The following is a 22,825-nucleotide window of genomic DNA, read 5'->3' on the forward strand; positions in this document are numbered from 1 at the left end:
GGTGGAAGCAGCTGGAAGCTGAGGTGTGAAGGCTAGGTAGCGATTAGCGGTTAGCTGGGAGCGCCAAGAGGTGTATCGAGAAAGTGGGGTTGGGAGGTGCAGGGTTAAAAGTGAGAGGGGTGGGGGCTGGTCTGCTTTACCTGCTTTACTGCATCCTCATAGCAGGGGGGCTGTTTAATCTTGGATGCAGCAGCGGGCTCTGAGCTACAGAAGGCAGTGGAGGTGATGGGGCACTTGGGGCCAGGGTGCCGGGGAGAGTGCATTACTGCCATCTACATGAGGAGATAGATGGGGCGAGATATTAATGGGTGGAGGAGAAGGACTGAAAGAGATGAAGCTGACTGACTGTCTTTTTTTAATGGGGTGAGAAGGAGAAAGTTGGGCTGGGGAAGGAGATGAGATGAATGTATGTGACTGGGATATTTTTGTGAGTTGGGTTATTATAATAAAAGGTAGTTTGCGATGGATACATAATGTGTATGGTTGGTGGTCCCTGAAGTCAAACTTTACATTGTTGCTGAAATGTTGACTGCCCTGAACTCACACAATTTGGTGAATCTCCCAATAGTGCTATGGAGACAAGTCAACATACTTGAGTAATTCAGCTTTTTGAGCTGATTTCTCTGCATATTTACGTACAGTATGTAGTAAAGTTGTCTAGATAAATCTGTCATTATCACACACCTTGGGTTGCATGTGGGGACTCTTGGCTTTGGAGGCTCTTTCATTGAGACCCACCTCAGTGGGACTGGAGTATATGCCCTGCAGAACCCTCTGGTCAGGGGGGTAGGGACAGCTTACAGACTGACCGACATTCTTCTGCTGGATCTGTGTGAGACATGAGAAAGACACATGGGTTGAACTAGACCAAGATACCTTATTAATTTTTACAAACTCAGGAGTGTGAAACATATTGTTTCCCTCGTAATTAAGTGAAAGTGATTGATAATGACTGACTGACTCTATTATTCTGTTACATGCTCCAAATGTAAAGCACTTTGAGCTGCATTCTGTATATGAAAGGTGCTATACAAATAAAGCTTATTATTATTATATTATTATTAGTCTTGTCTGTGCTATAAACATACACAGACATTAATTGTAACTTTTTTACTATTTTACCAGGGATGTTATGTTTTTCCATCAATAGTATTATCCATTGCACATTCTAGTATACAGCTTGCCAGTACATAAGGAAGTGTACCTGCATGTTGCGCGGCCTGGTGCTTGCCTGGGCGTGGGCACAGCCATCCCTGACAATGGCGTGGGGGTGCACCATGTACGTGTGGCTGGGTGACGAGGACAGGCTGTTAGGCTGGGGGCTGCCAGACGTCTTGGCGCCCGGCGAATCCTGAGGTGAACACTGCGGGCTGAGGAAGGCGGACAGGCCTGAGGGGCTCCGGGAGGGCGGCGCCTCTGGACAGCGAGGCGGCGCTCCCATCATGCCACAGTGCCCAATGCCCTCCATGCAGCTGCTGCTGCTGTTGTTGTTGTTGTTGCCCCCGCCGGCGCCACTGCCATTCTTCATAGCCTTGGAGGCCAGGGGGCAGCTGGAGGCCACGTGCTCCTGTTTGACGGACACGTTGGGGTAGAAGTGCTGCATCTGGTTGGGGTTGGGGGGGGCGTGCAGGTTTAGGCCGTGCGGCGGCTGCTGCTGGTTGTGATGGGGGCCCAGTGGGGTGCTCGGGCCCTGGGGCAGCGGAGGCTGCCCGGCTGTCTGCGGAGGAGGAGGAGGAGGAGGGGTCTGGTCCTGCATGCCGTGGGCGCGCTTGCGCTTGTGCAGCTGCATGCGCAGCTCCTCCACCTGCCGCTGCTCCTGGTGCAGCTTCCAGGTGAGCTCCTCGATCACCTTCTGCTTCTCCACCAGCATCTTGTCCTTCTCAGCGTCTAGCCCCGACCCTCCCTTACCCCCACCAGCACCACCACTGCCAATGCCATGACAACCGTTACCGTTGTTTCCTCCTCCTCCGAGGCCGACTGCCAAACCCTCGTCGGCGCTCAGATGGCCAGGAGACGCCTGGAGGCCGAACTGCGGCGAGGACATGGTGACGTCGCTGAAGCTGTCCGGCAGAGAGCCGCTCACCGACAGGTCGGACGAGGCGGGCGAGATGGGCGGCGTGGAGCTGGTGCTGCAGAACGGGTAGTAGCCGCCGCCGTGCGACATAGCGCTGGACGAACTTGGCGACTGGTAGGAGGACAGCGACCCGGTGGGCGTCACGGGGAAGGTCACCGTGGTGATGTCGCCGGGCTGCGAGGGCGAACCAGAGCTGGGGTCTCGGAAGGGCCGGAGCCTCTCGATGAGGGCGGTCTTGGTCCCTGACACGGGGAGACCCCGGATTCTCAGCTGCTGCCTCAGTTCAGACACCTGAAGGCACAATGTGGATGTGGAAATACACATTTTCTGTAAATGGTCACTTCACAACAACAGAAAAATTTTCAAACAATATTTAATATTGGTCTCGGTTTTCAAATTCTGTGATATGGATGGTTTCTAACAAAAATACAAAATAAAATTACAAGATCTGTCAAGAAAATAATGATTAAAATACATACTGTACATCTTGTAACTAGCTTGAAATTTGAAAAAAATTGTCATCTATCATGGCAATATCCATTCCTATATTGTATATTTTAATTTCGATGTCTATAAACTCATATTTCAGTATGTATCTGCCACATACTTTGAGGTCATCCAGATTGGGCGGCAGCGGACCGGGCTTGACAGGGTTGACGGTGGTGGGGCTGCAGTAGGTGGTCTTTACTGGAGACGAAGACGAGCTGCTCACTGTACTGGTGGGGGCGCTAGAGCTACACGTCGACAGCTGCTCACTGGAGAACAGAACAGAACAGAGGGACTTGAACATCAGCACCGTTTTTAAGAGACCTTATTAGAGCATTTTACAACTTCTCAGAAGAACAAATGGAGAATTAATTATTCTGTATGTTGTTATTTAGCAAACTATATGACTGGCAATATCACCACAGTTCTCCATCAGGAATCACTTTATTTTTAATGGTTAATGTCAATGTTTCAAACCTATTTTTTGGACTTGGCTTCAACTTAACAGTACTTTTTTTTAACATTGCATAAACCTCAAACGTAAGCCCACCAACATAATGAATTAGCAACTTAAATAAATAAACATTTGTAGAGACTGACCTGTTGCCTTGCTGCTGGTGCAAAGGCTGGTAGCTGAAGCTCTGGGATTGGTGCTGCTGTGGCTGGTGCTGGTGCTGATGCTGCTGTTGCTGGGGGCACTGGGCGTGCTGCTGATGGTGCTGCTGGTGGTGCTTCTGCTGGCTGAGGATCTGCAGCTGCAGGAAGAGCTGCTGCTGCTGGAGCAGACGGGCGTAGGCCGAGTCCATGGGCGGAGGGGACTTCTCCGCCTTCTGGTCCGGCGGGATGTACTGGTGGTACTTCAGCTTCTTCACTTTGGGCTTGATGTCTTTGGGCTTCTTGTGGCGGTTCTTGTCTGAAGTCTTGGGAGGCTTCATCAGTGACAGGGAAATGGAAATCAATCATAATTAACTGAATTAATTGTGGAGGAAAAGCATACCTGGAGTCTGAAGAAGGAATAAATGACAGCAGAGTGTAAGAAAATGGTTTTGTCAAATCAAATATAAAGAAGCGCCCTCTTACCTTCACTATGGCAGGGACGGGAATTGGGGGTGTAGATTGTTTGTTGTTTGATTCTAGAGCACTCTCCTCTTGGCCATGATTGACAGCATCGCTACTGTGGGATCCCTAAAAGAAACACAAGAATTAAGAAAATGTCGATCCTTAAATTCAACCGTACTTGCGTTATCACACCAGGATTCTTTCCTGTCTGTCTGCAGCTTATCTCATCTCATTGGATCTTGCCTGACGTAAATCATTTTTTCCCAAAATGTAGCAATTTATTATTTATGGGGAGTAGATATTGTTCAGGAACATAAAAATAACCTGAGTATGATTGATTTGTCTGCTTTGGTGAGTGAGCTGAGATGTAGAGGGTATGGCAGACACAGGCACATGGCTCCAAGCTCCACGTGAGTACATGGAGTCTCCTGGCATCTGACTCATTTATGAGAGCATGGGTGAAGGTTTGTCATGCCTGGAGCCATGGTGGAGGAAAGAAACAAATACCCTTGGTACCCTCTCTTTCCACTTAGAGAAGTGGAGGGAGAGAGAGAGAGAGACTGGCATTCAAGAGTGGGCTCATTGCCAAAGACCTGTCACAGACTGGGTAACGGTCTCTCAAGAGTCTGAACAGAACGCTGCACTTCCACAAGCTACCACAGGGGGCAGAGTCATCTAAGAGATAACATTTAGACCACTGGTCTCCACTGTTCATACCAAATGTCATGGACAGTGGCTTCATTCACTACTTGACAAATCGCTGGTAACTCAACATAATCAAGGCCAGTATCCCTTCACAGCTGAATTCTATTACATAGCTTGTGAAGTTGTTTCAGTCACATTTAAACAGACGCCAGCCAGTTTAATGGAACCCTGCCCCTCGATTTAGAGCCAGGACTAAAAGGCCTACACCACAAAAGTATCTTTGCGTCAGGCAAATGTTTACTCAGGTGGCTGTAATATCCAAGATCAGACGTTTCTGTTATGTGTTATGAGTGAGTACGTGTGTGTGTGTGTGTGTGTGTGTGTGCGTGTGTGCACACCTCACCTGTGGCGGGCTGGTGAGGGAGGACGAGGACGAGGGGGACGCGTTGCCCTTGGTCTCGGAGAGCGGACAGGCCGAGCCCTGGGACTCGTCACTGAGGGGCTGGTCGGGGGACAGGCTCTCGCTGCTGCTGTCCTCCTCGAAGGCGTACGAGTCCTCCTGCTTGGGGAACTTCCCATGGTTCACTGCAGCGATAAATAAAAGATAGTGGCCGGTCTGTGAGAGGAGAGTACCACACACAGTCAGATAAGTGGAGTACACAAGAAACCGGGAGGAGGGGAGGAGAGGGGTAAAGAAAAAAGGAGAGGAAGAAGACAGGAAGAGAGGCAGATAAAGAGACGACAAAATGAATTGAATGAATGATGAAAATGAGAAGGCAAGAGACATCTAAAGAGAGGATTCATCATTTTCATGTGCACATATAGAAAACGGGAGCAAAAAATGCTGGCTTGCTTTAAACGTTTCTGCGTGTGTTTGTTTGACGTTTAACACAATGGCTTAGTCCTGGCCATTGTTGCAGACTGCCATTCTTTTGTCACTTGCCACCTAGTCAAACGACTGGCCTGAAGGTGCCAGGATGTAGTTGGGAAAGACTGAGAAGACCACTTCACTTTTGGAGGGACTCAAGATAACAACTGCAGTGACGGGTATCCTCTATCAGCAGCAGAGGTCAGCTCAGGGGTTACTACAGGGATACTTAACGTGTGTGTGTGTGTGTGTGTGTGTGTTTGAGAGATATACTGTGTGTGTTTGTGAATGAATTTGTGTAAAGTGTGTACTGTGTTTGTGTGTCTGTGGTTTTCTCTGGTTGTGTGTGCACATGCTTGAGTGTATCCAAGACTGTCTGTGTGCTTGTCTGTGTATTTTGTGGGGGAAGGGGGAGGGGTAGTGGCTGAGCGAGTCTCATTTAGTATCTCAACATGTGACTTGCCAGAAAGCACAGACCCTGGTTTCAATCACGCCCTGCCACACTCCTCTATCGTGCTCTTGGTCACGGGCCGAGAGCTGGGCGGCTTGTCGCTGGACGTTGGGGCAGAATGACCCCTGGTGTTATTTCCTCCACCTGTTGATGTTGGCCCCCACTCACCCACCATAACAAGACCCTGGGGGACACCTGACTGCAGACTATCTACTAATTTTGTCATCTGAGGTCACCGCAAACAGGCCAACAGCCTGATCACAGATTACTTGCCTCTCTCAGATAGTCTATCTGCACAAACGCAAGACAGAAAAAAAACACACACACACACAAAAGATTAGCATGGGGAGTTCTGCAATACATCCGACTAACTAGAGGGACCTCATTTTTAAACAGACCTGAAGCTCAGTTTCCTTGTTGCTCTCTGCTCTAGTGCAATCTCACATTTTTTTTTTAAAAACAGGTCACTGTAGCAAATGTTCTGTGAGCCATCTCTGTACCCGAAACCGCAGGGCTCTCGGTAAAACACACTGTGGTCTCGCAGACGTACAAACAAAAGGACTCCGGGGCATCCGCAAAGCTTTAGGGGTCCCAAGGCCTGGTGGACGACAGACAGCTGGGGAACAGCCATGTCTTGTCAGACACCTTTGTAGGTGGTTCGCTGGAGCCATATAAATCACGTGTAGTCAAAACAGAGTCGGAGGGGCTGGAGGAGCGGGGGCGGGGGGGGGATGGGGTTGGGGGGCAAAACAGGGGGAGCCCACGTTCATTTGATCTCGGAGAAAGAGGGTGGATCTAAATACAGCTGCTGTTTGTCTCAATAAAACACGCTCCTCTTTGTAGAGGGATAATGTAAACTAACAAGACGCCCAACCTTGCGGCAGTTGGCTTATGCAATCCCGTTTGCCCGGCGACTGTGGGAGGATGGAGCCCTCGACTCGACTGTTTGCTTTTGAGTATGGACGACAAAACAAAACAAAAAAAAAGTGACCCATCAACATCAGGAGGAACTCTTAATGCAACAATGATGCTGGGATGGGACGTGCAGCATCGTAAACATTTTGCAACCTCACGTTGGTAAAGGGAAGGCAAACAGCCCTGTAAATCAAACGTTGTTTGTTAGGAAGGGGGTGAAGGAGAGAAAGGCCTGGAAAAAGCTGGGAGGGAGGGATACTCAGGAATTTTTCCCAAACATTTCCGGAATAGTTGCGCGTTACACCGAGTGATGCGTCAGACGGAGATGATGAAAATGTCAAAGAACCTTGACATGCAGACATGCGTTGTTATTGTTGGTCGCTGGAAGCAATGGCCATCACGTCAAGACTGTTTATTTAAATCAGAGCACAACCAAACTTGATGGTGTGATTTATGCTTTGACAAATAACTTCATACATTCAACATTAAAATGTGTGGTAGTATTAAAGGAATTATCTGGAGTAAAATGCACTTTAGATCAATTTACGGATGATGTTACCGTTTTCAGTCAAAGCTCGTTAGCGTGGAAGTGAGAAGGGCATATTATTTCGCCGCTACAAAACGCTATTTTTATACCTCTTCTACAGTTCCAAACAACATTGCACTTACGTGGTAGTGAGTAGAGGGTCCCTAAAGCCAAACCAAAGTATCCCGAGGTCTTTATGTGGTCGGATAGAGAGTCCAGAATGAATTTCATCAAGCCAGTACCTTTCCGGAAATGTTGCCATCTTTGCTGCCATCTTTAGGGGAAAGTCCGTAGGAGTCGATTGCCAAGTGTGCTCTGGAAATTCACAATTTCGTCGCCGTTTAAAAAAAAAAAAAAAAAAAAAAACATAGTCCAGTCCATACAACTTCATTTCAATTTCAAAAGAAATACTGGACTATGTTTTTTTTTTTTTTTTTTTTAAACGGCGACGAAATTGTGAATTTCCAGAGCACACTTCTCACTTCCACGCTAACAAGCTTTGACTAAAAACGGTAACATCGAACTTTCTCAAAACACATCCGAATGACATGATTTGGATGTCAACTCAACGTATGTACTCCCAATCATCAGTAAATTGATCTAAAGTGCATTTTACTCCGGATAATTCCTTTAAGGTCGGCCCGGTCATATACCAGTAAGTTCTGAGGTCATGCATCCAGATTTTGTTACGTAAAAATCTTAAAACCCCTTTGTGAAGTCATTAAGAAAACAACAGCACAATGCTCGTCTTAGATTTCCAAATATACTGTATGCCACAGCACGACAGTTCTCATTTCGGTTTGATTAATAGCAAACAAACAGTAAAAAGCTGATTTGTTCCAAAAATCTTGTTGTTTCAGAGGGATTTAGATTGGCCATTGTTCAGCTGAGAAGTGATAAAGTATGACATAGCACTTCTACCAAATTGTTGTTCTACTTTTGCGTCCCTACTTCCGAGTTAAATACTAGGACTGTGGTCAAAGTATGCCCGGATGGATATTTTAAGATGTTTAGGGGGATGTAGATGGACCGTTTAGTGGGGATGAGTGTAAAGTGAAGAGAAGGGGCAGCATTGTACACTCAAAGACGTGTTTTAGTCACAAGGTATTTCTCACGCAGTTAAAAAACATTCCACCTCTTCTCATTTTCCCCCACTGATACCTCTCATGGCTGCTTCTTTAACGGTTGAGTCAGCAGGAATGATATTCTTTTCGACCAGCTCCAGGGGACCCGGGCGGAGAGCAATTTTCTCATTAAGGTCGTCAGCGAGCCGGGCTCGTTTTAGTTTTGTCGGAGTTTCACGGTGCGTGGCCGAGCCCTCGCTGGCTGCCGAATCTGTGCGGTAAACAAAACAAATTGTGAGATCTATTAATCCCCCCACCACTTTCATTATGCGCAGCCACATACATGATGCAGACACACAGGGCAAGCGCAAGTGATCGGTCGGTAGAGTAAACAGTTATTGAGCGTGCGTCCAAGTTGAGGCGCGCCTAGAGCAATCAGTCAACGGCGATCAAGCACACTCGGCTCACGGCAGTGGTAAACACACATGCAGTGTGTCTGCGTATGTGTGTCTACGTCTATTTGTGTGCGTGTTTGTGTGTGCGCATGTGTGTATGAGAGCGCGTCAGCCAAGAGCCATGCAGTTTGTTTGCGTTCAGCAAACATGTTTTTGTAAATCTCCACAGCAGTCGTTGAGATCACGTCTTTTGCATTTCGAAAACATGGGGATAGGCTTTGAGTTTATTTGCATGCACATGTCATGATGCAAGCTTGTCTGGGTTTAATTGCTGTTTGAAGTTATTGTTATTGAGAAAGCTCAACTACAGCTCTTACCTGGTAATATACGCATCTTGACCAAGTCTGATTTCTCTGGTCTATTTCTGATTTTATGTTTTAAGTAATCCCCAGTCTGTAAAATATTGACATTACCAATTACTCAAAGTAATGTGTTGCTTTAATGTCATTTCACTGAACATGGGTAGAACACATGCAAGTTCCATGAGACCACAAATTCAATTTAACTTTTCAATTTCAGTATTTATACTACTGAGTCAAAGGGGTTAAGTTGTTTAAGGCTTTCTTTATTAAGATTGTGTGTGAAGATCTTATTAAGATTTTTGTGAAACAAAAAGATTTCAGTATTTAGGTAGATCTGTGGATTCAACCAAGTCTTCAAATGTCTAAACAGCATGACAAGGGGACAACATTTAAGCACAGAGTTCTTTCTAGACTAGATCTCCTGCAGTGCTTTAAAAAGTGAATCATTTTTGTTTGTCCGGAGGTTTGTGCTGCTGTCGATGAATTAATATTGACAGTGTGGCATCTGCTGCTGACCTTGGAGCGCTCAAGACTTTTCCTCTGTTCATGGAATGCAGCTGGGCTCTTCAAGGCTGGAAAAATAAATGAAAGCGAGCTAAATAAATGTGATACACGCATAACGGGGGAGGCCGCTTGCGCACACTTTGTCAATAAATCCTACATAAATAATCTCTGGCAGTACCTGTGCTGGCTCGCCATCTCAGTTTCACTGCCTCACACTGATTGCCCCTTGCTGGATAGTGGGCTTGATTGAATTGCAGGCTTGATTGCAATACGGTGGAAGTTGCGGCGAGAAGAGCTTATTTGGTCAGCTTCTTTTTTCCCCCCATCGTTTTTTTTCCTTTCCTTTTTTGTTACGTCTACTAGGCTTTCATCAAAGTTTGGATATGAATCACAGCAACATTGGAGACCAATATGTCCCAGACTTTTCAGGTATGTTTCAAAATAATGCCCCTCATCATCCTAGTATATTATGTTGTTTGTGTAATTTATTCAACATTCAAATGCATTCTCTTTCATGTGTTCACTATGGACTAAAGTGGTTGCCTCCCATTGCGATTTTGAAAACATAATCAACACGCACATCTGCACACAAGGACCAGACTAGCACTTCTGGACACCCTCCCATCCATCCCAGATTTCACTTCTAAGTAGACGCAATGGTGGGTTTCACTGACGGCTAGTTCCCCACAGCACACCCTTTCCTCCTTCCCCATCAGTAATTAGTATCCCTGCCCTCAGATATGGCAGAGCCGCTGCTGATAAGGTGCTTCCTAATCACTACAAATGGGCCTCTGTTGGCCCTGCGACCTGCCAACTGTAGTGTCTGAACAGCAGTGATTAGATGGAGCCCCTCTACGCGGGCCCTTCCACGTTAACGACCTCTGACCCCTACCGCTCAGACTGAACAGACAGGGCTGCTTGTCACAGGTTTAAAAGATCATCTGGTTGGGGTACATGGTACACTGTACACACAACACACACACACACACACACACACACACACTGTGTCGACAGGTTACCATTCTTGGGGGGGCACAAAGGAGAAAAGCTATTGGCAGGTGTGATTGTCATGCTATAGGTTGAGTATGCCAACAGGATACCAGGCTAGGGCTGCTACCACTCTGCTCCACCTGTTAAAGGGATATCAGTGTGTCCATGTAGTATGTGTTCCCATAGCTGTGACATTTTTTGTGACATCAGCTCTAACCTATGAGTTTCACTTAGGATCACAGTTGAATCTATGGTATGTATGTCTGTGTGTATGTGTATATGTGTGTATGTATTTGTACACAGTCCACCTTTGGTATTTGGATGACCACATACTACATTAAATGTCAACACATCCAATGCATAGTGATGCTAGAGAACTATAATCACCTGGAATACTTGCTAGGATAGACACACACAAAAGGCAGACACAGAGACACAGACAGACATGCACGCACACACATACAGTACAGACACAGGCACACACACACACACACACACACACACACACACACACACACACACACACACACAGACAGCCAGGCATTTGTCGGCTGGCTCCTCCCAGGCCACACGCCAACCAGCCCTGAGAGGCCTGACTTCTGCTTTCAAGAGCCTAATAAACACCAGATGTTCCTGAAGAAATGTATACACAGAGCATACACACACACCCTGTCCAGCCTGCTGCCTTTCAACACACACACAGACACACACACACACACACTCACACACACACATTAATCTTAAAAAGAGGGATTTAGTTGTAACTTGCAGAAAGAATAAGGGCGGAATAGCGGGAAAAGTCTCTTGAAGGTTTCCAAACAATACTGTGGAGTGATATTTTGCTGGCCACGATGAGATCGCCAGAGGCAACACAAAAACACTGCAGGTCAAAACCATCTAAACAGAATATTCTGGAAAGATCAACTCCTTAAACAGAAGCTTAGGATGTATGGCTTGCGAAGGGAGTCACCAAATAGACCAAATAGTCTTACATCACTGGAAGTGGACATTTTAATACTCCTACAAATTACGGAATGCCGCTGCATAAAATTCAGCCTAATCCATTAATGTACTAGAAACTCAAGACAGAAAAAAATAAACCAATTGAAATCTTTTTTCTTTTCTTTTGCAAAATCCTTTCAAAAGGTCCACAGACCAATTAGGTTTGAAGCTTTTTTTCCCCTCCTCCCTCTTTAGCTTTTATCTCTGGCAGACTCCGAGAAATTGATAGGACTAGGCCGGCCTCTGGATTCCTTTCCCGCACACACTTACCACCGGTTATCTTAATGCTTATGGCTTTCTGCAAAAGGCCCAAACTGTGCCAGAGACACTATTCAACAGCCCCCTTTTAAAAATACTCCAATCCAATGTGTAACGATACAGACGATGTCTGTAGCTTATAGAAAAGATATGACTACACTTGGACGTTTGGGATGGGATATTTCCATGCAGGACTGAAAATATGCAGAATGTATTTATACTCTAAAGGCACAGGCTACATTCAGTCTCCTACTTCATACATTATAGTGTTATGTTGTAAAGGTAAGTAATAAGTAAACAGTCATAACATGTAGTCATAACATGCAGTAAACAGTTAAAACATGCGGGGTATTCCCCATTAGCCCGCATCTGTAATTACTAACTACTACAAATAGGACACTTTGATCTATCATAGCACATGTTGTATCTATCTATATATACACATATGTAATCACAACATCAATCCCATCACCGTACTATCACCGGGACGCCCTCAGGCATATACACAAGGCCACTGAGCTATGTGTTTTCCAGCGGTACGGACAGCAGTCCGCCACCTAAGCAGGTGTTGCTTGTGTAAATTCAGTGCGGCCGCGGAGGCGTCCCTGGAGCCAGATAGGAGAGGGACGGAGCTGTGGAGAGGCTCTCCAGGGGCGAGAGCATTCCAGCGAGGTCAGACTGTTCGTGAGCGCGCACGCTCGCACGCGCGGCCTAGTTCTCGTTCACGGGCCACAGAGCCAACAGGCTACCTTCAGTTTGTGGTTGGGGTGTGTGTGTGTATGTGTGTGTGTGTGTGTGTGTGTGTGTGTGGTGGGGGAGCGGTGCTGGTTTAAAGCACTGTCACATAGATCAACTTTCACAAGGTGTCAGGGGCCGCTCGGGTTTCGCTGCTTTATCGTGAGGTAAGTGCGTGGGGCACTTTGCCAGGCCCATGCCACGCACGGCAGCCGGGGGGGGGGGGTCGGGTTACAGGCGAGCATGCACCCTAACAGACACGCTCTCACATACACACACACACACACACGACCACACGCATGCTCACATACAATACTCCCGTCTGCACACACACACACACAATACAGACTCTCTCACACACATCTGCACACACACACACACTCAGTCACCTTCTTGCAAATACACACACACACACACACACACACACACACACACACACAGAAAGTCACACAGAGCAGATAAACATGCACAGGATAGTAGTTTACATAGCCTCTCACACAGACGCACACATGCATACCACACTAACTCTCTCTCTCCCCCTGCCTGACTCTCTCCCTCGGCCTCTCCATTCCTTCCTCTCTAGCTCTTTACACATGGAGGGCCAGGATGACGCATGCCATGACGCTCACTTGTCACCCTGAAGATGGGCTATGACTTCACAGAGCACCAGGAGGGGGAAGAAGGAGACGGGTTGGGGAGGGCACGGGAGGGTACGGGACGAAGGATTGGGGTGGAAGAGAGAGACACAGTGGGGTGGGGGTGGGTCAGGGGACCTGGGGAGGGAACTGGGGATGGGGGGGGGGGGGGGGGGGGTCGGAGAAATGTGCTACTCACGAGGCATGATGCCCTGGTCTGCCAGCTGTTCCCGGGTCCTCCTCTGCTGGAGCCTCAACTGCAAGACTGTGGGGTGTGGAAGGACAAGATGGAGGGAGGAAGAGAAAAGAGAGAAAGAAAGAGGAGGAGGATGGGAACAGAGAGAGATAGAGATAGAGAGACAGAGACAGACTGAGTCACTGACTCACTTCAAAAGAATGATGTGCAGTCCCTCTCCTGGTACGATGGGGCTGCTGGTGGAATCTGTGGCCACTGATGGGCAGTAGCTAACCACAACAGATACCCACGGAGAACGTTCACTCTGTTAGTGTGTGTGGTTTTTTTTTTTTTTTTGGGGGGGGGGGAGTGGGGAGGGGGTAGGGTGAGTTGTGAGCTGTCCCACATGCGGAGATCAGAGAGGGATGGGAGATGAGAAAGGGGGCCCCTGGGACCAGTCTGGGACACTTGTGGCGACACAGATGAGCGACTCACCCGAGAAAACAGTCAACATAAGACGAAGGGACGAAGGGAGAAAGTGTGTGTGTGTGTGTGTGTGAGAGAGAGAGGGAATCAAACACGAAAAGAACTGAAAGCCACACAAATATGTTTTAAAACAGGATGCTGGAGTATGTTAAACACAGCTTCTGGCTTTTAAACAAATCACACTCCAGTGTGTGGTCCCAGTGGGTGTGGCAGATCAGAAATGCTGAGATTTTTGAGATTTGTGTTCAAGTATGTCATCTCTCTCTCTCTCTCTCTCTCTCTCTCTCTCTCTCTCCATCATGAACAACCTTGAAGTCGTCGAGGAAGTAAATGCATCTTTAACTCATTGAATGCCAAGCTGTTTTCGGAGGCTTTGTCCTAGAGTGCAAGCAATCTAGACCATTGTTGATGATTTTTGTACAGCCACAGCATATTCTGTGTTATAGCTATGAACACATACAATGGCTCGTTTAAAAGGTGAGACTTTAAGCTCTCAGTGGGTGCAAACCGTGTATTTCTACACGCCTCTGTTCCTGAGAAATCCCAAGCTAAACAGTGGCTAGTTTTCATCAAAATCGCTGTTTTTTTCTAGAAATGGAGATATAACGTCTTTCATGAAATATGAAGTGTTGCCTGTAAACTTTCCGGGAAGTGATCAGCGAGACTGCCACCTAGTGATAGACCCACGAAAATGGCCTGGTTTTGAGCTGACGTGGATGCGTCACTGATTCGACCCAAAGCGGCAAACGAGTTATAATAAAATGTCCAGATAAAATGTCCAGATTGTGCGTTTTCATGAGTTTTCGATCGTCATATATTTCATTTCCATTCATCACAGAGTTCCCAAAATCACATATAAGGTGTGTTAGAGTGTCTAGTTTCATAATTTAAAAAAAAAGCTAAAAACTAAATATTACATTTTTGGCACTCAACGCATGGGAAGGAAAAACGTAATATTACGTTTTTGGCACTCAATGAGTTAATAGACAATCATTCATGCTTTTTTTATGCTCTCATCTAATCATGTGTAACTCCAATTCTCTAAGCCCCCTTAATCGAGCTGATTTGCCAGGCCCATTTCCAAAACATGGATAAAACCTAGTCCAAGACTAAAAGCTTCAATTAAAAGCATCGAAGGACTAGATTGGCCCATTGTGACAAAAATACGGAACGGTTTTCTGTCACTCAGTTGTCCCTGCAGGCAGACATCCTATTTGGAGCGCTCAGAGAAGACCAAAGAAATTCCTCATATCGCCCTACCTGGAAGCAAAGGCCAACTCGCAACATCTGCTTCTCTTTACATTACAAACACACACGCAAACACCACCATCACACACACAAATGCGCGCGCGCGCGCACACACACACACACACACCACAACAGATGCATGAAGCCCATTATTTACAGACCTTAGTCCTGGCTCTACTGGACACTTGACAGTCATATTGTATACGAGTGGATTGATTCACCTCGGAGTTCGTTCCAAGGCCACATTCAGTTAGTTCACCTGCTTCATTCCAGGCCAGAGAAAGACTATCTGCCATTGATGAATGCCAGACTGACTGTGACTGCCACTCTTCCTGGGACTGTATGGGTGGGTAAAGGCCGGGGGTAGTAAAACACAGTCAACCCTCTTTGAGTGCAGTGCATGTCTACAAGTGGTGGTGATGGTGTTGTTGCAGGGGTAGAAGTGTGTGTGTGTGTGTGTGTGTGTGTGTGTGTGCGGGTGGGTGGGTGTGTTAGTATGGGATGGGGGTGGGGGGGGGGGGGGGGGGGGGGGTTGGGAGTGATAGGGAGCGCCAAATCCCATCACCCATGATTGCTCTCAATAAGACTGATCACAGCTTTTAAAGACACGCTGGATCGCGTATCACTGACGGCAATGGGAACCAGATGGGCTGCGTTAATGGCTTAAAAATAGCCCTGGCCAGTTGTCTGCGGGGCATATACCTGCACAAACAGCATACTTCTTACACCAGGCTAAAGTGATTGAAGGCAATTATGTTAGACTGTCCAAATATTATTATTGCTTTCCCCCCCTTTCTCCTGGGCAGATACCATGGAAGTCTATCATACAGCTTTCGCGTTATGACCTCACTAATGAAATATATAAACAAGCATACTAGTCCAGCAGAAACACATACACACATACACACACACAGAAAAGACTCACAACTCACATAAACACTAAAAATTACATGCACAACACACACAAACAAATACACAAATACACACTCTCACACTCACACACACACACACACACACACACACACACACAGAAAAGACTCACAACTCACATAAACACTCAAAATTACATGCAGAACACACACATACAAATACACAAATACACACTCTCTCTCTCACACTCACACGACTCACATACACACTCAAAAATACATGCACAACATACAAAAAAAAACACATTACCTCACACATACAATGCACATACACATTTACAGACAGAAACCTGAATAATTCAGTTCATCTGAATGCAGAACAGATGCAACCTGAGTGCTGCAACTGACAATAGAACAAAAGGCTTCATGCCAGTGGCATCAGAGGAATGTTTCCATCCTTCCATCAGATCACAGGGGTGGTGGGCAATTTGCATCAGTTGTTGCCTCGACTTAAGTGGCCTGGATGACTCACTGCGGCCATAAGCTAAGTTCATGACACTGGCAACTGCCTTGTGGCAGCCGTTGCCCAGCTGTTGCCATGGGAGCAGGAGACTTGCGCCGCAACCCGCAAATGTGCACCGAAAGGCCTCTCGGAACAGTTCCGTTGGCAGCGCATTTTTGCTGGGTCAAGGTCGGCCAACTATTTTTTAATGGCAGCGATGGTTTGTGGTGAAGATCTAGATGAGAAGACCATGTTGCTCTCATGTTGAGGTTGCCAGGCTTTGGAAAGGAGGATTATGCACTAGGAAGGGGCGGGTTGCCAGTTTGGGTGGAAGCAGAGGGCAGATCCACTGCAGAACAAACCTGGGTACCCCCCCCCCCCCCCCGATGAGGACATACCCGTCAGAGTTATTTCTCCATGTGTTCTGTCCGCACGTATTACTTCACACAAGCATACACTCATAAACTGTTGTAACAACAAATGCATGCCACTCACATTCATTCACACACACACACACACACACACACACACACAAATTGGGTTCTGATTCCTGGTAATTCACCACGCCCTTGATGATCCTTGGAGGCTGCCGACATGTTTACGATTGAGGCCGAGAGCTGATTTATCATCCGCGCTTGCACACCCATTGCCACCTGGCTCAGCACACTCATCACCGGATGACAGCACACCGATATACTCTATCTCAGGGAGGACGATCATCTCTCAACAGCCATCTACAGTTACAAGTATGCGTTTAAATGCAATACTCACGCTGTAGCAGCTTACTGTTACGCTGTCCAAGATAAGACTCGAATCATGGATAATTTGTGTAACAGAGCTTTTTGATTAAGGTGTGAGTGGGTGCCTACAAATATCTCTTATAAGTGACGAATGAAGCAGGGAAGTAATGTGGTTGACCGGTTTCAGCCAGCCTAACGGACATTACAGATAACTGGTCAGAGTGGGTATGAATACCTAAGCGCTGAGCATTTTTTAACCAGCTCAATTACTTCTGGGGGGAAATCACACTGATGTTTAGCTGAAGTAGAAGAGCATTACATAATCTCAATGCACACCCTACATGACGGGAAAGGGGATAGGTCTAGCCTCTGCCTGAAGACCCCCCCCCCCCCTCTGACACACACACAAACACAACAACACCACACAACATAACATATACACAACACACGAACAACTCGCGTACACACACACACAAACACGTCCAGCTGAGATTCAAGAGTGGGAACAAGAATGGGATTCGTCCACAGGGACCCAAGGCAGGCACAGATCCCTATCGGTCTCCGGCTCTGGCTTTCAGCCTCCCCCTCCTTCTCCCCCTTAACTACCAGCCTTCCAGCAGCAGCAGCAGCGTCGGCGGCGGCGGCAGCGCGGGTGTCGGTGGCGTCGGCGGCCCAGGGCCCCCTCTCGGCCCCGACCGGCGGGCGGATGGCCGGACAGACGGGTAAACATCCTCACATCTGAGGAACATTAGCGCGCTAATGCGCCGCACTCAAAACAAACGGCCTTTTAAATGCTTTCCCCCCTTTCTCTCTGAGTCGTTTTTCTCTCTCTCTCTCTCATCGTGCCGCCTCTCACACGTAAGGCTTTACATTTTCGCTTCTTTAGAGCTGAATAGGTCACCAACCCCTCCCCCTCCTTCCACCAATCTGCCCCCCCCCACCCCCCCCCGACCCCCAGCCCCCAAAATTGCTCTAAACGAGACGAAGGAAATTATCAATTTTGTCAACGGTTCCTGGTGGGAAACTGCTACGCTGAAAGATCACAGCGGCCTGTAAATCAATGCTTCAACACGGGCAACCCTGGCTTTTAATCATTTCGACTGCCCTCTGGGCTCTCTAATAAGACCCATAAACTTTCCCGGCCACTGTCGCCCAATCACAAACAGAGATACTAAAACATGCCAATATTTCCTTTATGAAGTGCATGCAGCGTTGTCTCACTGACCCTTTTTATCAGAGAGGTGGCAGCATTGTACATCAGTTCCATAACGTTTCTTCATATAAACAGTATGTGTGGCAGCATGAGAATGGACATAAACACCATTATCTGTGCATGTGAATGGCAGAGGCGGTGGAGGGGGGGTGGTGAAAGTGACAGAGGCAGTTGAAGTCAGGGGGAGAGAGTGTAGTCCATGAGAGTTGAGGAAGAGGGCAGACATAAAGAAATCAAACCCTGAAGCTCTAGCTTCTTGTTGTGTGTGTGAGTGAGAGAGAGAGAGAGAGAGAGAGAGAGAGAGAGAGAGAGAGAGAGAGAGAGAGAGAGAGAGAGAGAGAGAGAGACGGAGTGGAGGGGATTTAACTCCACTCTGCACACCGTTTGGAAACACAGGTGAGGTCACCAGTGGGTCGCTCCACATCACAACCAGCTGATAATCTTCTGACCTCGAGGAATAAAGTCCCGCAAGCTAAAAATACTTAACCATAATCCCTGATGAGAAGGAGTGCACAGATATGCCTCTTATCTCTCTGAGTCATGCATGCTTCGCTGTGATTTAGTGTGATGTGAAAACTTCAGAATGTGTTCTTAACGACGAAACCGAAACAACCCTCAATCCACTATCGCCATGATAAAGCACACAGCGAGGCTAACAGGTACAGCAAAAGCTTTCCGTCACATTGTAATTAAAGTGCAATGACTTCTGTTGTTTTGAGTCATCGCTGCACATGCATGACAGCATGCATTTCATGTTTTTTAGATGTAACAGAGGATTGGGACAAAGGAGATAAAACACAAGAGACACTTACCTGATCTAAATTTGCTGCGAATCAGTATGGAGTGCTCAGAGCCCAAAAGTGTCATAATGCTTGGCATAAAAGTTCCAGTGTTGAGAGGGTTTGTTTACATAAAAAAAGAGAAAAAAAGACCGTCGCCGAAAGAGAGACAGTTGTTTACTTCAAAGCGGTGACCTCTGGGAGTATGACTGCATCATTAGACGTCTAAGAGTGGGCATGAGGGAGGAGTACAAAAAAAAGTCAAGAAAACAAGAACGAAAATAAAAACCAAAAAGTTGTTTTTCTCGCTCGCGTGTTCATTTAGAGGCTTCACTCATCTTGAGGGAGTTCACACGCACACGCATACTGTCTCTCTCTCTCACACACACACACACACAAAATCTACTCTAACAAACCAGACAAGCTCAGAGAGACAGGTAGCCTGTATTGCTTTGCCCGGCAGACGTTGGTCCCGTGTAGCGGAGCACTGACCCTTCTCTCCATGCGGGAGAAAATGATATGGCTCGGACGTGGGGAGGGTCTAAAAACCAGAGGGGGCTCGGCCAGTGCCTCCTCCTCCTGATCTGAGTGAGTCAACCGGCAGCAGCACCAGAGGGCTCTCCCCCCTGCCGAATGCCTGCCCCATGACATACACTCATGCACTGCATGTATACACACACACACACACACACACACAAATACACACACTTCTTTCACTGCATGCAAGAGACATGTAAGCACACTTTCTTTCACACGCACACTTTCTTTCACACATACACACACACATACTTAAACATATAAATACACATGCAAGCACACATCAAACATGCATATATAAAGAGTTGACTAATGCACACAAACAGTCCCAGTCCCACACACACACACACATTATATTCACACCCATTAAACTCTCACTCCTGGAGACACACATATACACACACACATCTGTACACACACAATCAAACAGTGAGACATTCACCACACACGTTGACACACTCTCTCTCTCTCTCTCTCTCTCTCTCTCTCTCTCTCTCTCTCTCTCTCACACACACACACACACACACACTACTCTCTCTACTGGTCTAGGACCAGAGTGCATACACAGAGAATGAGAAATCAGACCTTCAGTTTCCACAAGCTAAACGGGAACCATAAAAAAAAAAGCCTAGACATTTCACATTATACACAAATCATCACATGGTTAAAAAGCCCTTGCGCCTCCATTCTCTCAGCTGTGCCAGCATTTTCCTTTTACATTTCCTTTCATCCAACATTACATGACGGTGACTTTTTTTTCCGTGCCGTCGACCAGTGGGTGAATGAGACAGCAGCTTCTTGTGTGGTGCGGTTTGATTTTTGTCAGTCACTGGCGTTATCTTATCTGAAGCACAGCATCCTGCAGGCAGAGCACAGGCAGCCCTCTTCCTCCAGCTCCCACCAGCCTCAGCCTCAGACGTTTGTTAGGGTTTGGACTCAGACTCTCTCTCTCTCTCTCTCTTCCTCCCTCCCTCCCTCTCTCTCTCTTATTCTCCCTCACTTGGTTTGTGTGCATGTCTGCGAGCTCAAGGAGACAATGTTACGTCTTCGATGGCGACTGTTTCTGAAATCCTCAAAACTGTTTACGCTTTCTAATCTCCGGCGTGTACAACGCCCTCGTATCGTTGGTTAAAGGTCTTTGTCTTTTTGGCTGTTTGCTAGAACCCACATCTAGAGGGAGGACTTGCACAATTAGCAAAAAACTAGACACATTATGGCTAATTTGGTCACTGATTAAAACTGATTCAGATATCAATCTTGCACAGAATCCTTAGCATTTTCATCTCCACAATGCACTTTGTTTGTGCAAAGTTCTCAGTTTAGAGATAGGAGGACACTAATGGGATATCACGGAGTATACTAATTAATGGGTAATATATGATACCGCAAAGCGCAAACCACTGTGGGGCCACAGACATGGCACATTTGTTTCTGCTACTAGTGTTCATTTTCATTTAAAGGGCTGGCTCAAACTGTGCCTGTTTCCCCGAATCCGAACCACACCCCCTGCCCAGTTGAAAAGTCTAACAGCTACAGCTGGGAATGCAGCCATTGCAGTGTCCCATCTGTCTGGGGGCTACTGTCCCCTCCTGTGTCTCTGTCCCTGGGTCCACAGACCTGACCGGCCTCACACATTCAGCCTTTAAGAACTCCCTTAGACATGAAGGCGACAAAGGGGCCACATTTTTTTTCTAACTCGCTAATGGCTTATGGGCCAATGTTTCTGCCCAAGCTCTCCCATTAAGACTCCTCGGTGGAGCCCATTTGTAGAGCATAGCTGCGATCAAATATTTACGTGAGAACATCTTGAGTTGCAAAGTGGGGCGCTTTCTCGCACTCGGACTCTCCCGTCTCTGGCAGCACGTCTGAGGCTGCCCCCCCCCCCCCCCTCCCCCCTCCGCTCCACTTCCCCCTTGACTGCAGCTTGGATGGCTTAATTAACAGGTGAAAGTGCTTAGGGGCTGGAGGAATAAGGGTGCTGCGGGCTGATGGCTGGGGATGAGGCGTTGGGGGCAAGGGGTTGCGAAGCTCGCTGTAGCACATCCTGACAGCGAACACGGAGCATCTTTGTGGAATTCCAGCGAGGGTCACCGAGTCCCGTCTTAATCTCCCCCCTTTAATTGGGCCGTGTGTCAACAGCCGTGAAATGTTACATCTGAGCAAGCTTGATGAATCATCCCCACTAACCCAAAACCATGACCAACCCCCCCCCCCCCCAAAAAAAAACCCTGGCACCCCAACATACACACACACACAAACGCACACGCAATTACGGATCATACCCTTTACATATATGATGCATGTCTATACTGTATGCATTAGCCAGTGAGCAACAGGCACTTTTAAACACATGCTGGGTTTAACAGCGTAGCATAGGGGGACGAGACATTTCAGTGTAGATTCTAAATGTGTTACAGGGAAATAACGACCATGTTTAACATGATTTGTCTTTGGTGCCGCTTCACTTCACAAATGTTATGATTGGGTCATTTCAGCTGTGGAGTCAAGTATTTTTTTTACAGGGAACATAGCCATTTTTCCTGCTTTTCCCCCCTTGAGGATAACTTGTGCTATCATCATGACAACATCTACTCTAAACATGCTATTTGTCTTTTGTGTAACTTAATATGTGGATTAGGACATTAAGATGATATTCAGCAAGTTAAAGCCAGACTAATGTCATAAAAAGGCTAACATCTCTGAAGATATGTTTACTTTCATAGGGAATAGAGCTTCAAAAATGAACATAAAAAATATATTCATTCTTGAGTTTCAGCCTGTGTGTAATGTTGAGAGAAACAAAATATAATTTTCACAATTTTTTATCTAAACATATTTAAACATGCCCTTAAATATCATATCTTAGTCAGCAAGGGAAACTGAAAAGAAAACTCAGACCTTTTGCTCAAAACTTTCAGCAGATAAAACCAGACACACACTACAAGCTGAAGCTACAAAACAGTCGACTTCCTTTTAATCTCAGATGTCTGCAGATTTAAAACGTCTAGCATTTTCCAGGTTTGCATGTCTTCCATCACTCATGTGTCACCCAGCTGACCCTTTAGCTCCCCTTAGTCATCTGTTTCAAGCAGACAGTCCTCTGATATACACAGAGCACCCGGTACACTGGTTCACATACAGCACAAGAGAGCTGTTGCCAAACTGATAATCGTAAAATTGTCAGGACAGACTCTGTGCATGTACAGAGTGGTGTTTCGTTGCTGGGATCATCATGTGAGATGAATTGTGGGAAACTATTTAGGGTTCTTTAGGGCACTATAGACTGTGCGTTTTCTAAGAAACTAAG

General features: G+C 46.8%; 1 protein-coding gene across 14 annotated transcripts in view; it reads right to left on the minus strand.

The window, feature by feature from the left end:
* myocd (myocardin) overlaps nt 1–22,825 on the minus strand; it is a 92,669-nt gene that overhangs the window by 3,113 nt on the left and 66,731 nt on the right. For 4 of the 14 annotated variants that reach the window (XM_042083584.1, XM_042083579.1, XM_042083581.1 and 1 more), the window contains 11 exons: nt 13,169–13,234; nt 9,362–9,417; nt 8,861–8,936; nt 8,186–8,359; nt 4,668–4,849; nt 3,641–3,745; nt 3,161–3,489; nt 2,682–2,829; nt 1,205–2,365; nt 685–828; nt 141–272 (listed from right to left, as the gene is read on the minus strand). In XM_042083584.1, the coding sequence (XP_041939518.1) occupies nt 141–272; nt 685–828; nt 1,205–2,365; nt 2,682–2,829; nt 3,161–3,489; nt 3,641–3,745; nt 4,668–4,849; nt 8,186–8,359; nt 8,861–8,936; nt 9,362–9,417; nt 13,169–13,234 (2,573 nt within the window). Of the gene's footprint in view, nt 1–140; nt 273–684; nt 829–1,204; nt 2,366–2,681; nt 2,830–3,160; nt 3,490–3,640; nt 3,746–4,667; nt 4,850–8,185; nt 8,360–8,860; nt 8,937–9,361; nt 9,418–9,527; nt 10,786–13,168; nt 13,235–19,014; nt 19,531–22,825 lie in introns of those variants that run through there. The other 10 variants (XM_042083588.1, XM_042083587.1, XM_042083583.1 and 7 more) reach the window with 9 other exon arrangements.

Source organism: Alosa sapidissima, chromosome 24 (genome assembly GCF_018492685.1).
Source record: "Alosa sapidissima isolate fAloSap1 chromosome 24, fAloSap1.pri, whole genome shotgun sequence".
NCBI classification, from domain to species: domain Eukaryota; kingdom Metazoa; phylum Chordata; class Actinopteri; order Clupeiformes; family Clupeidae; genus Alosa; species Alosa sapidissima.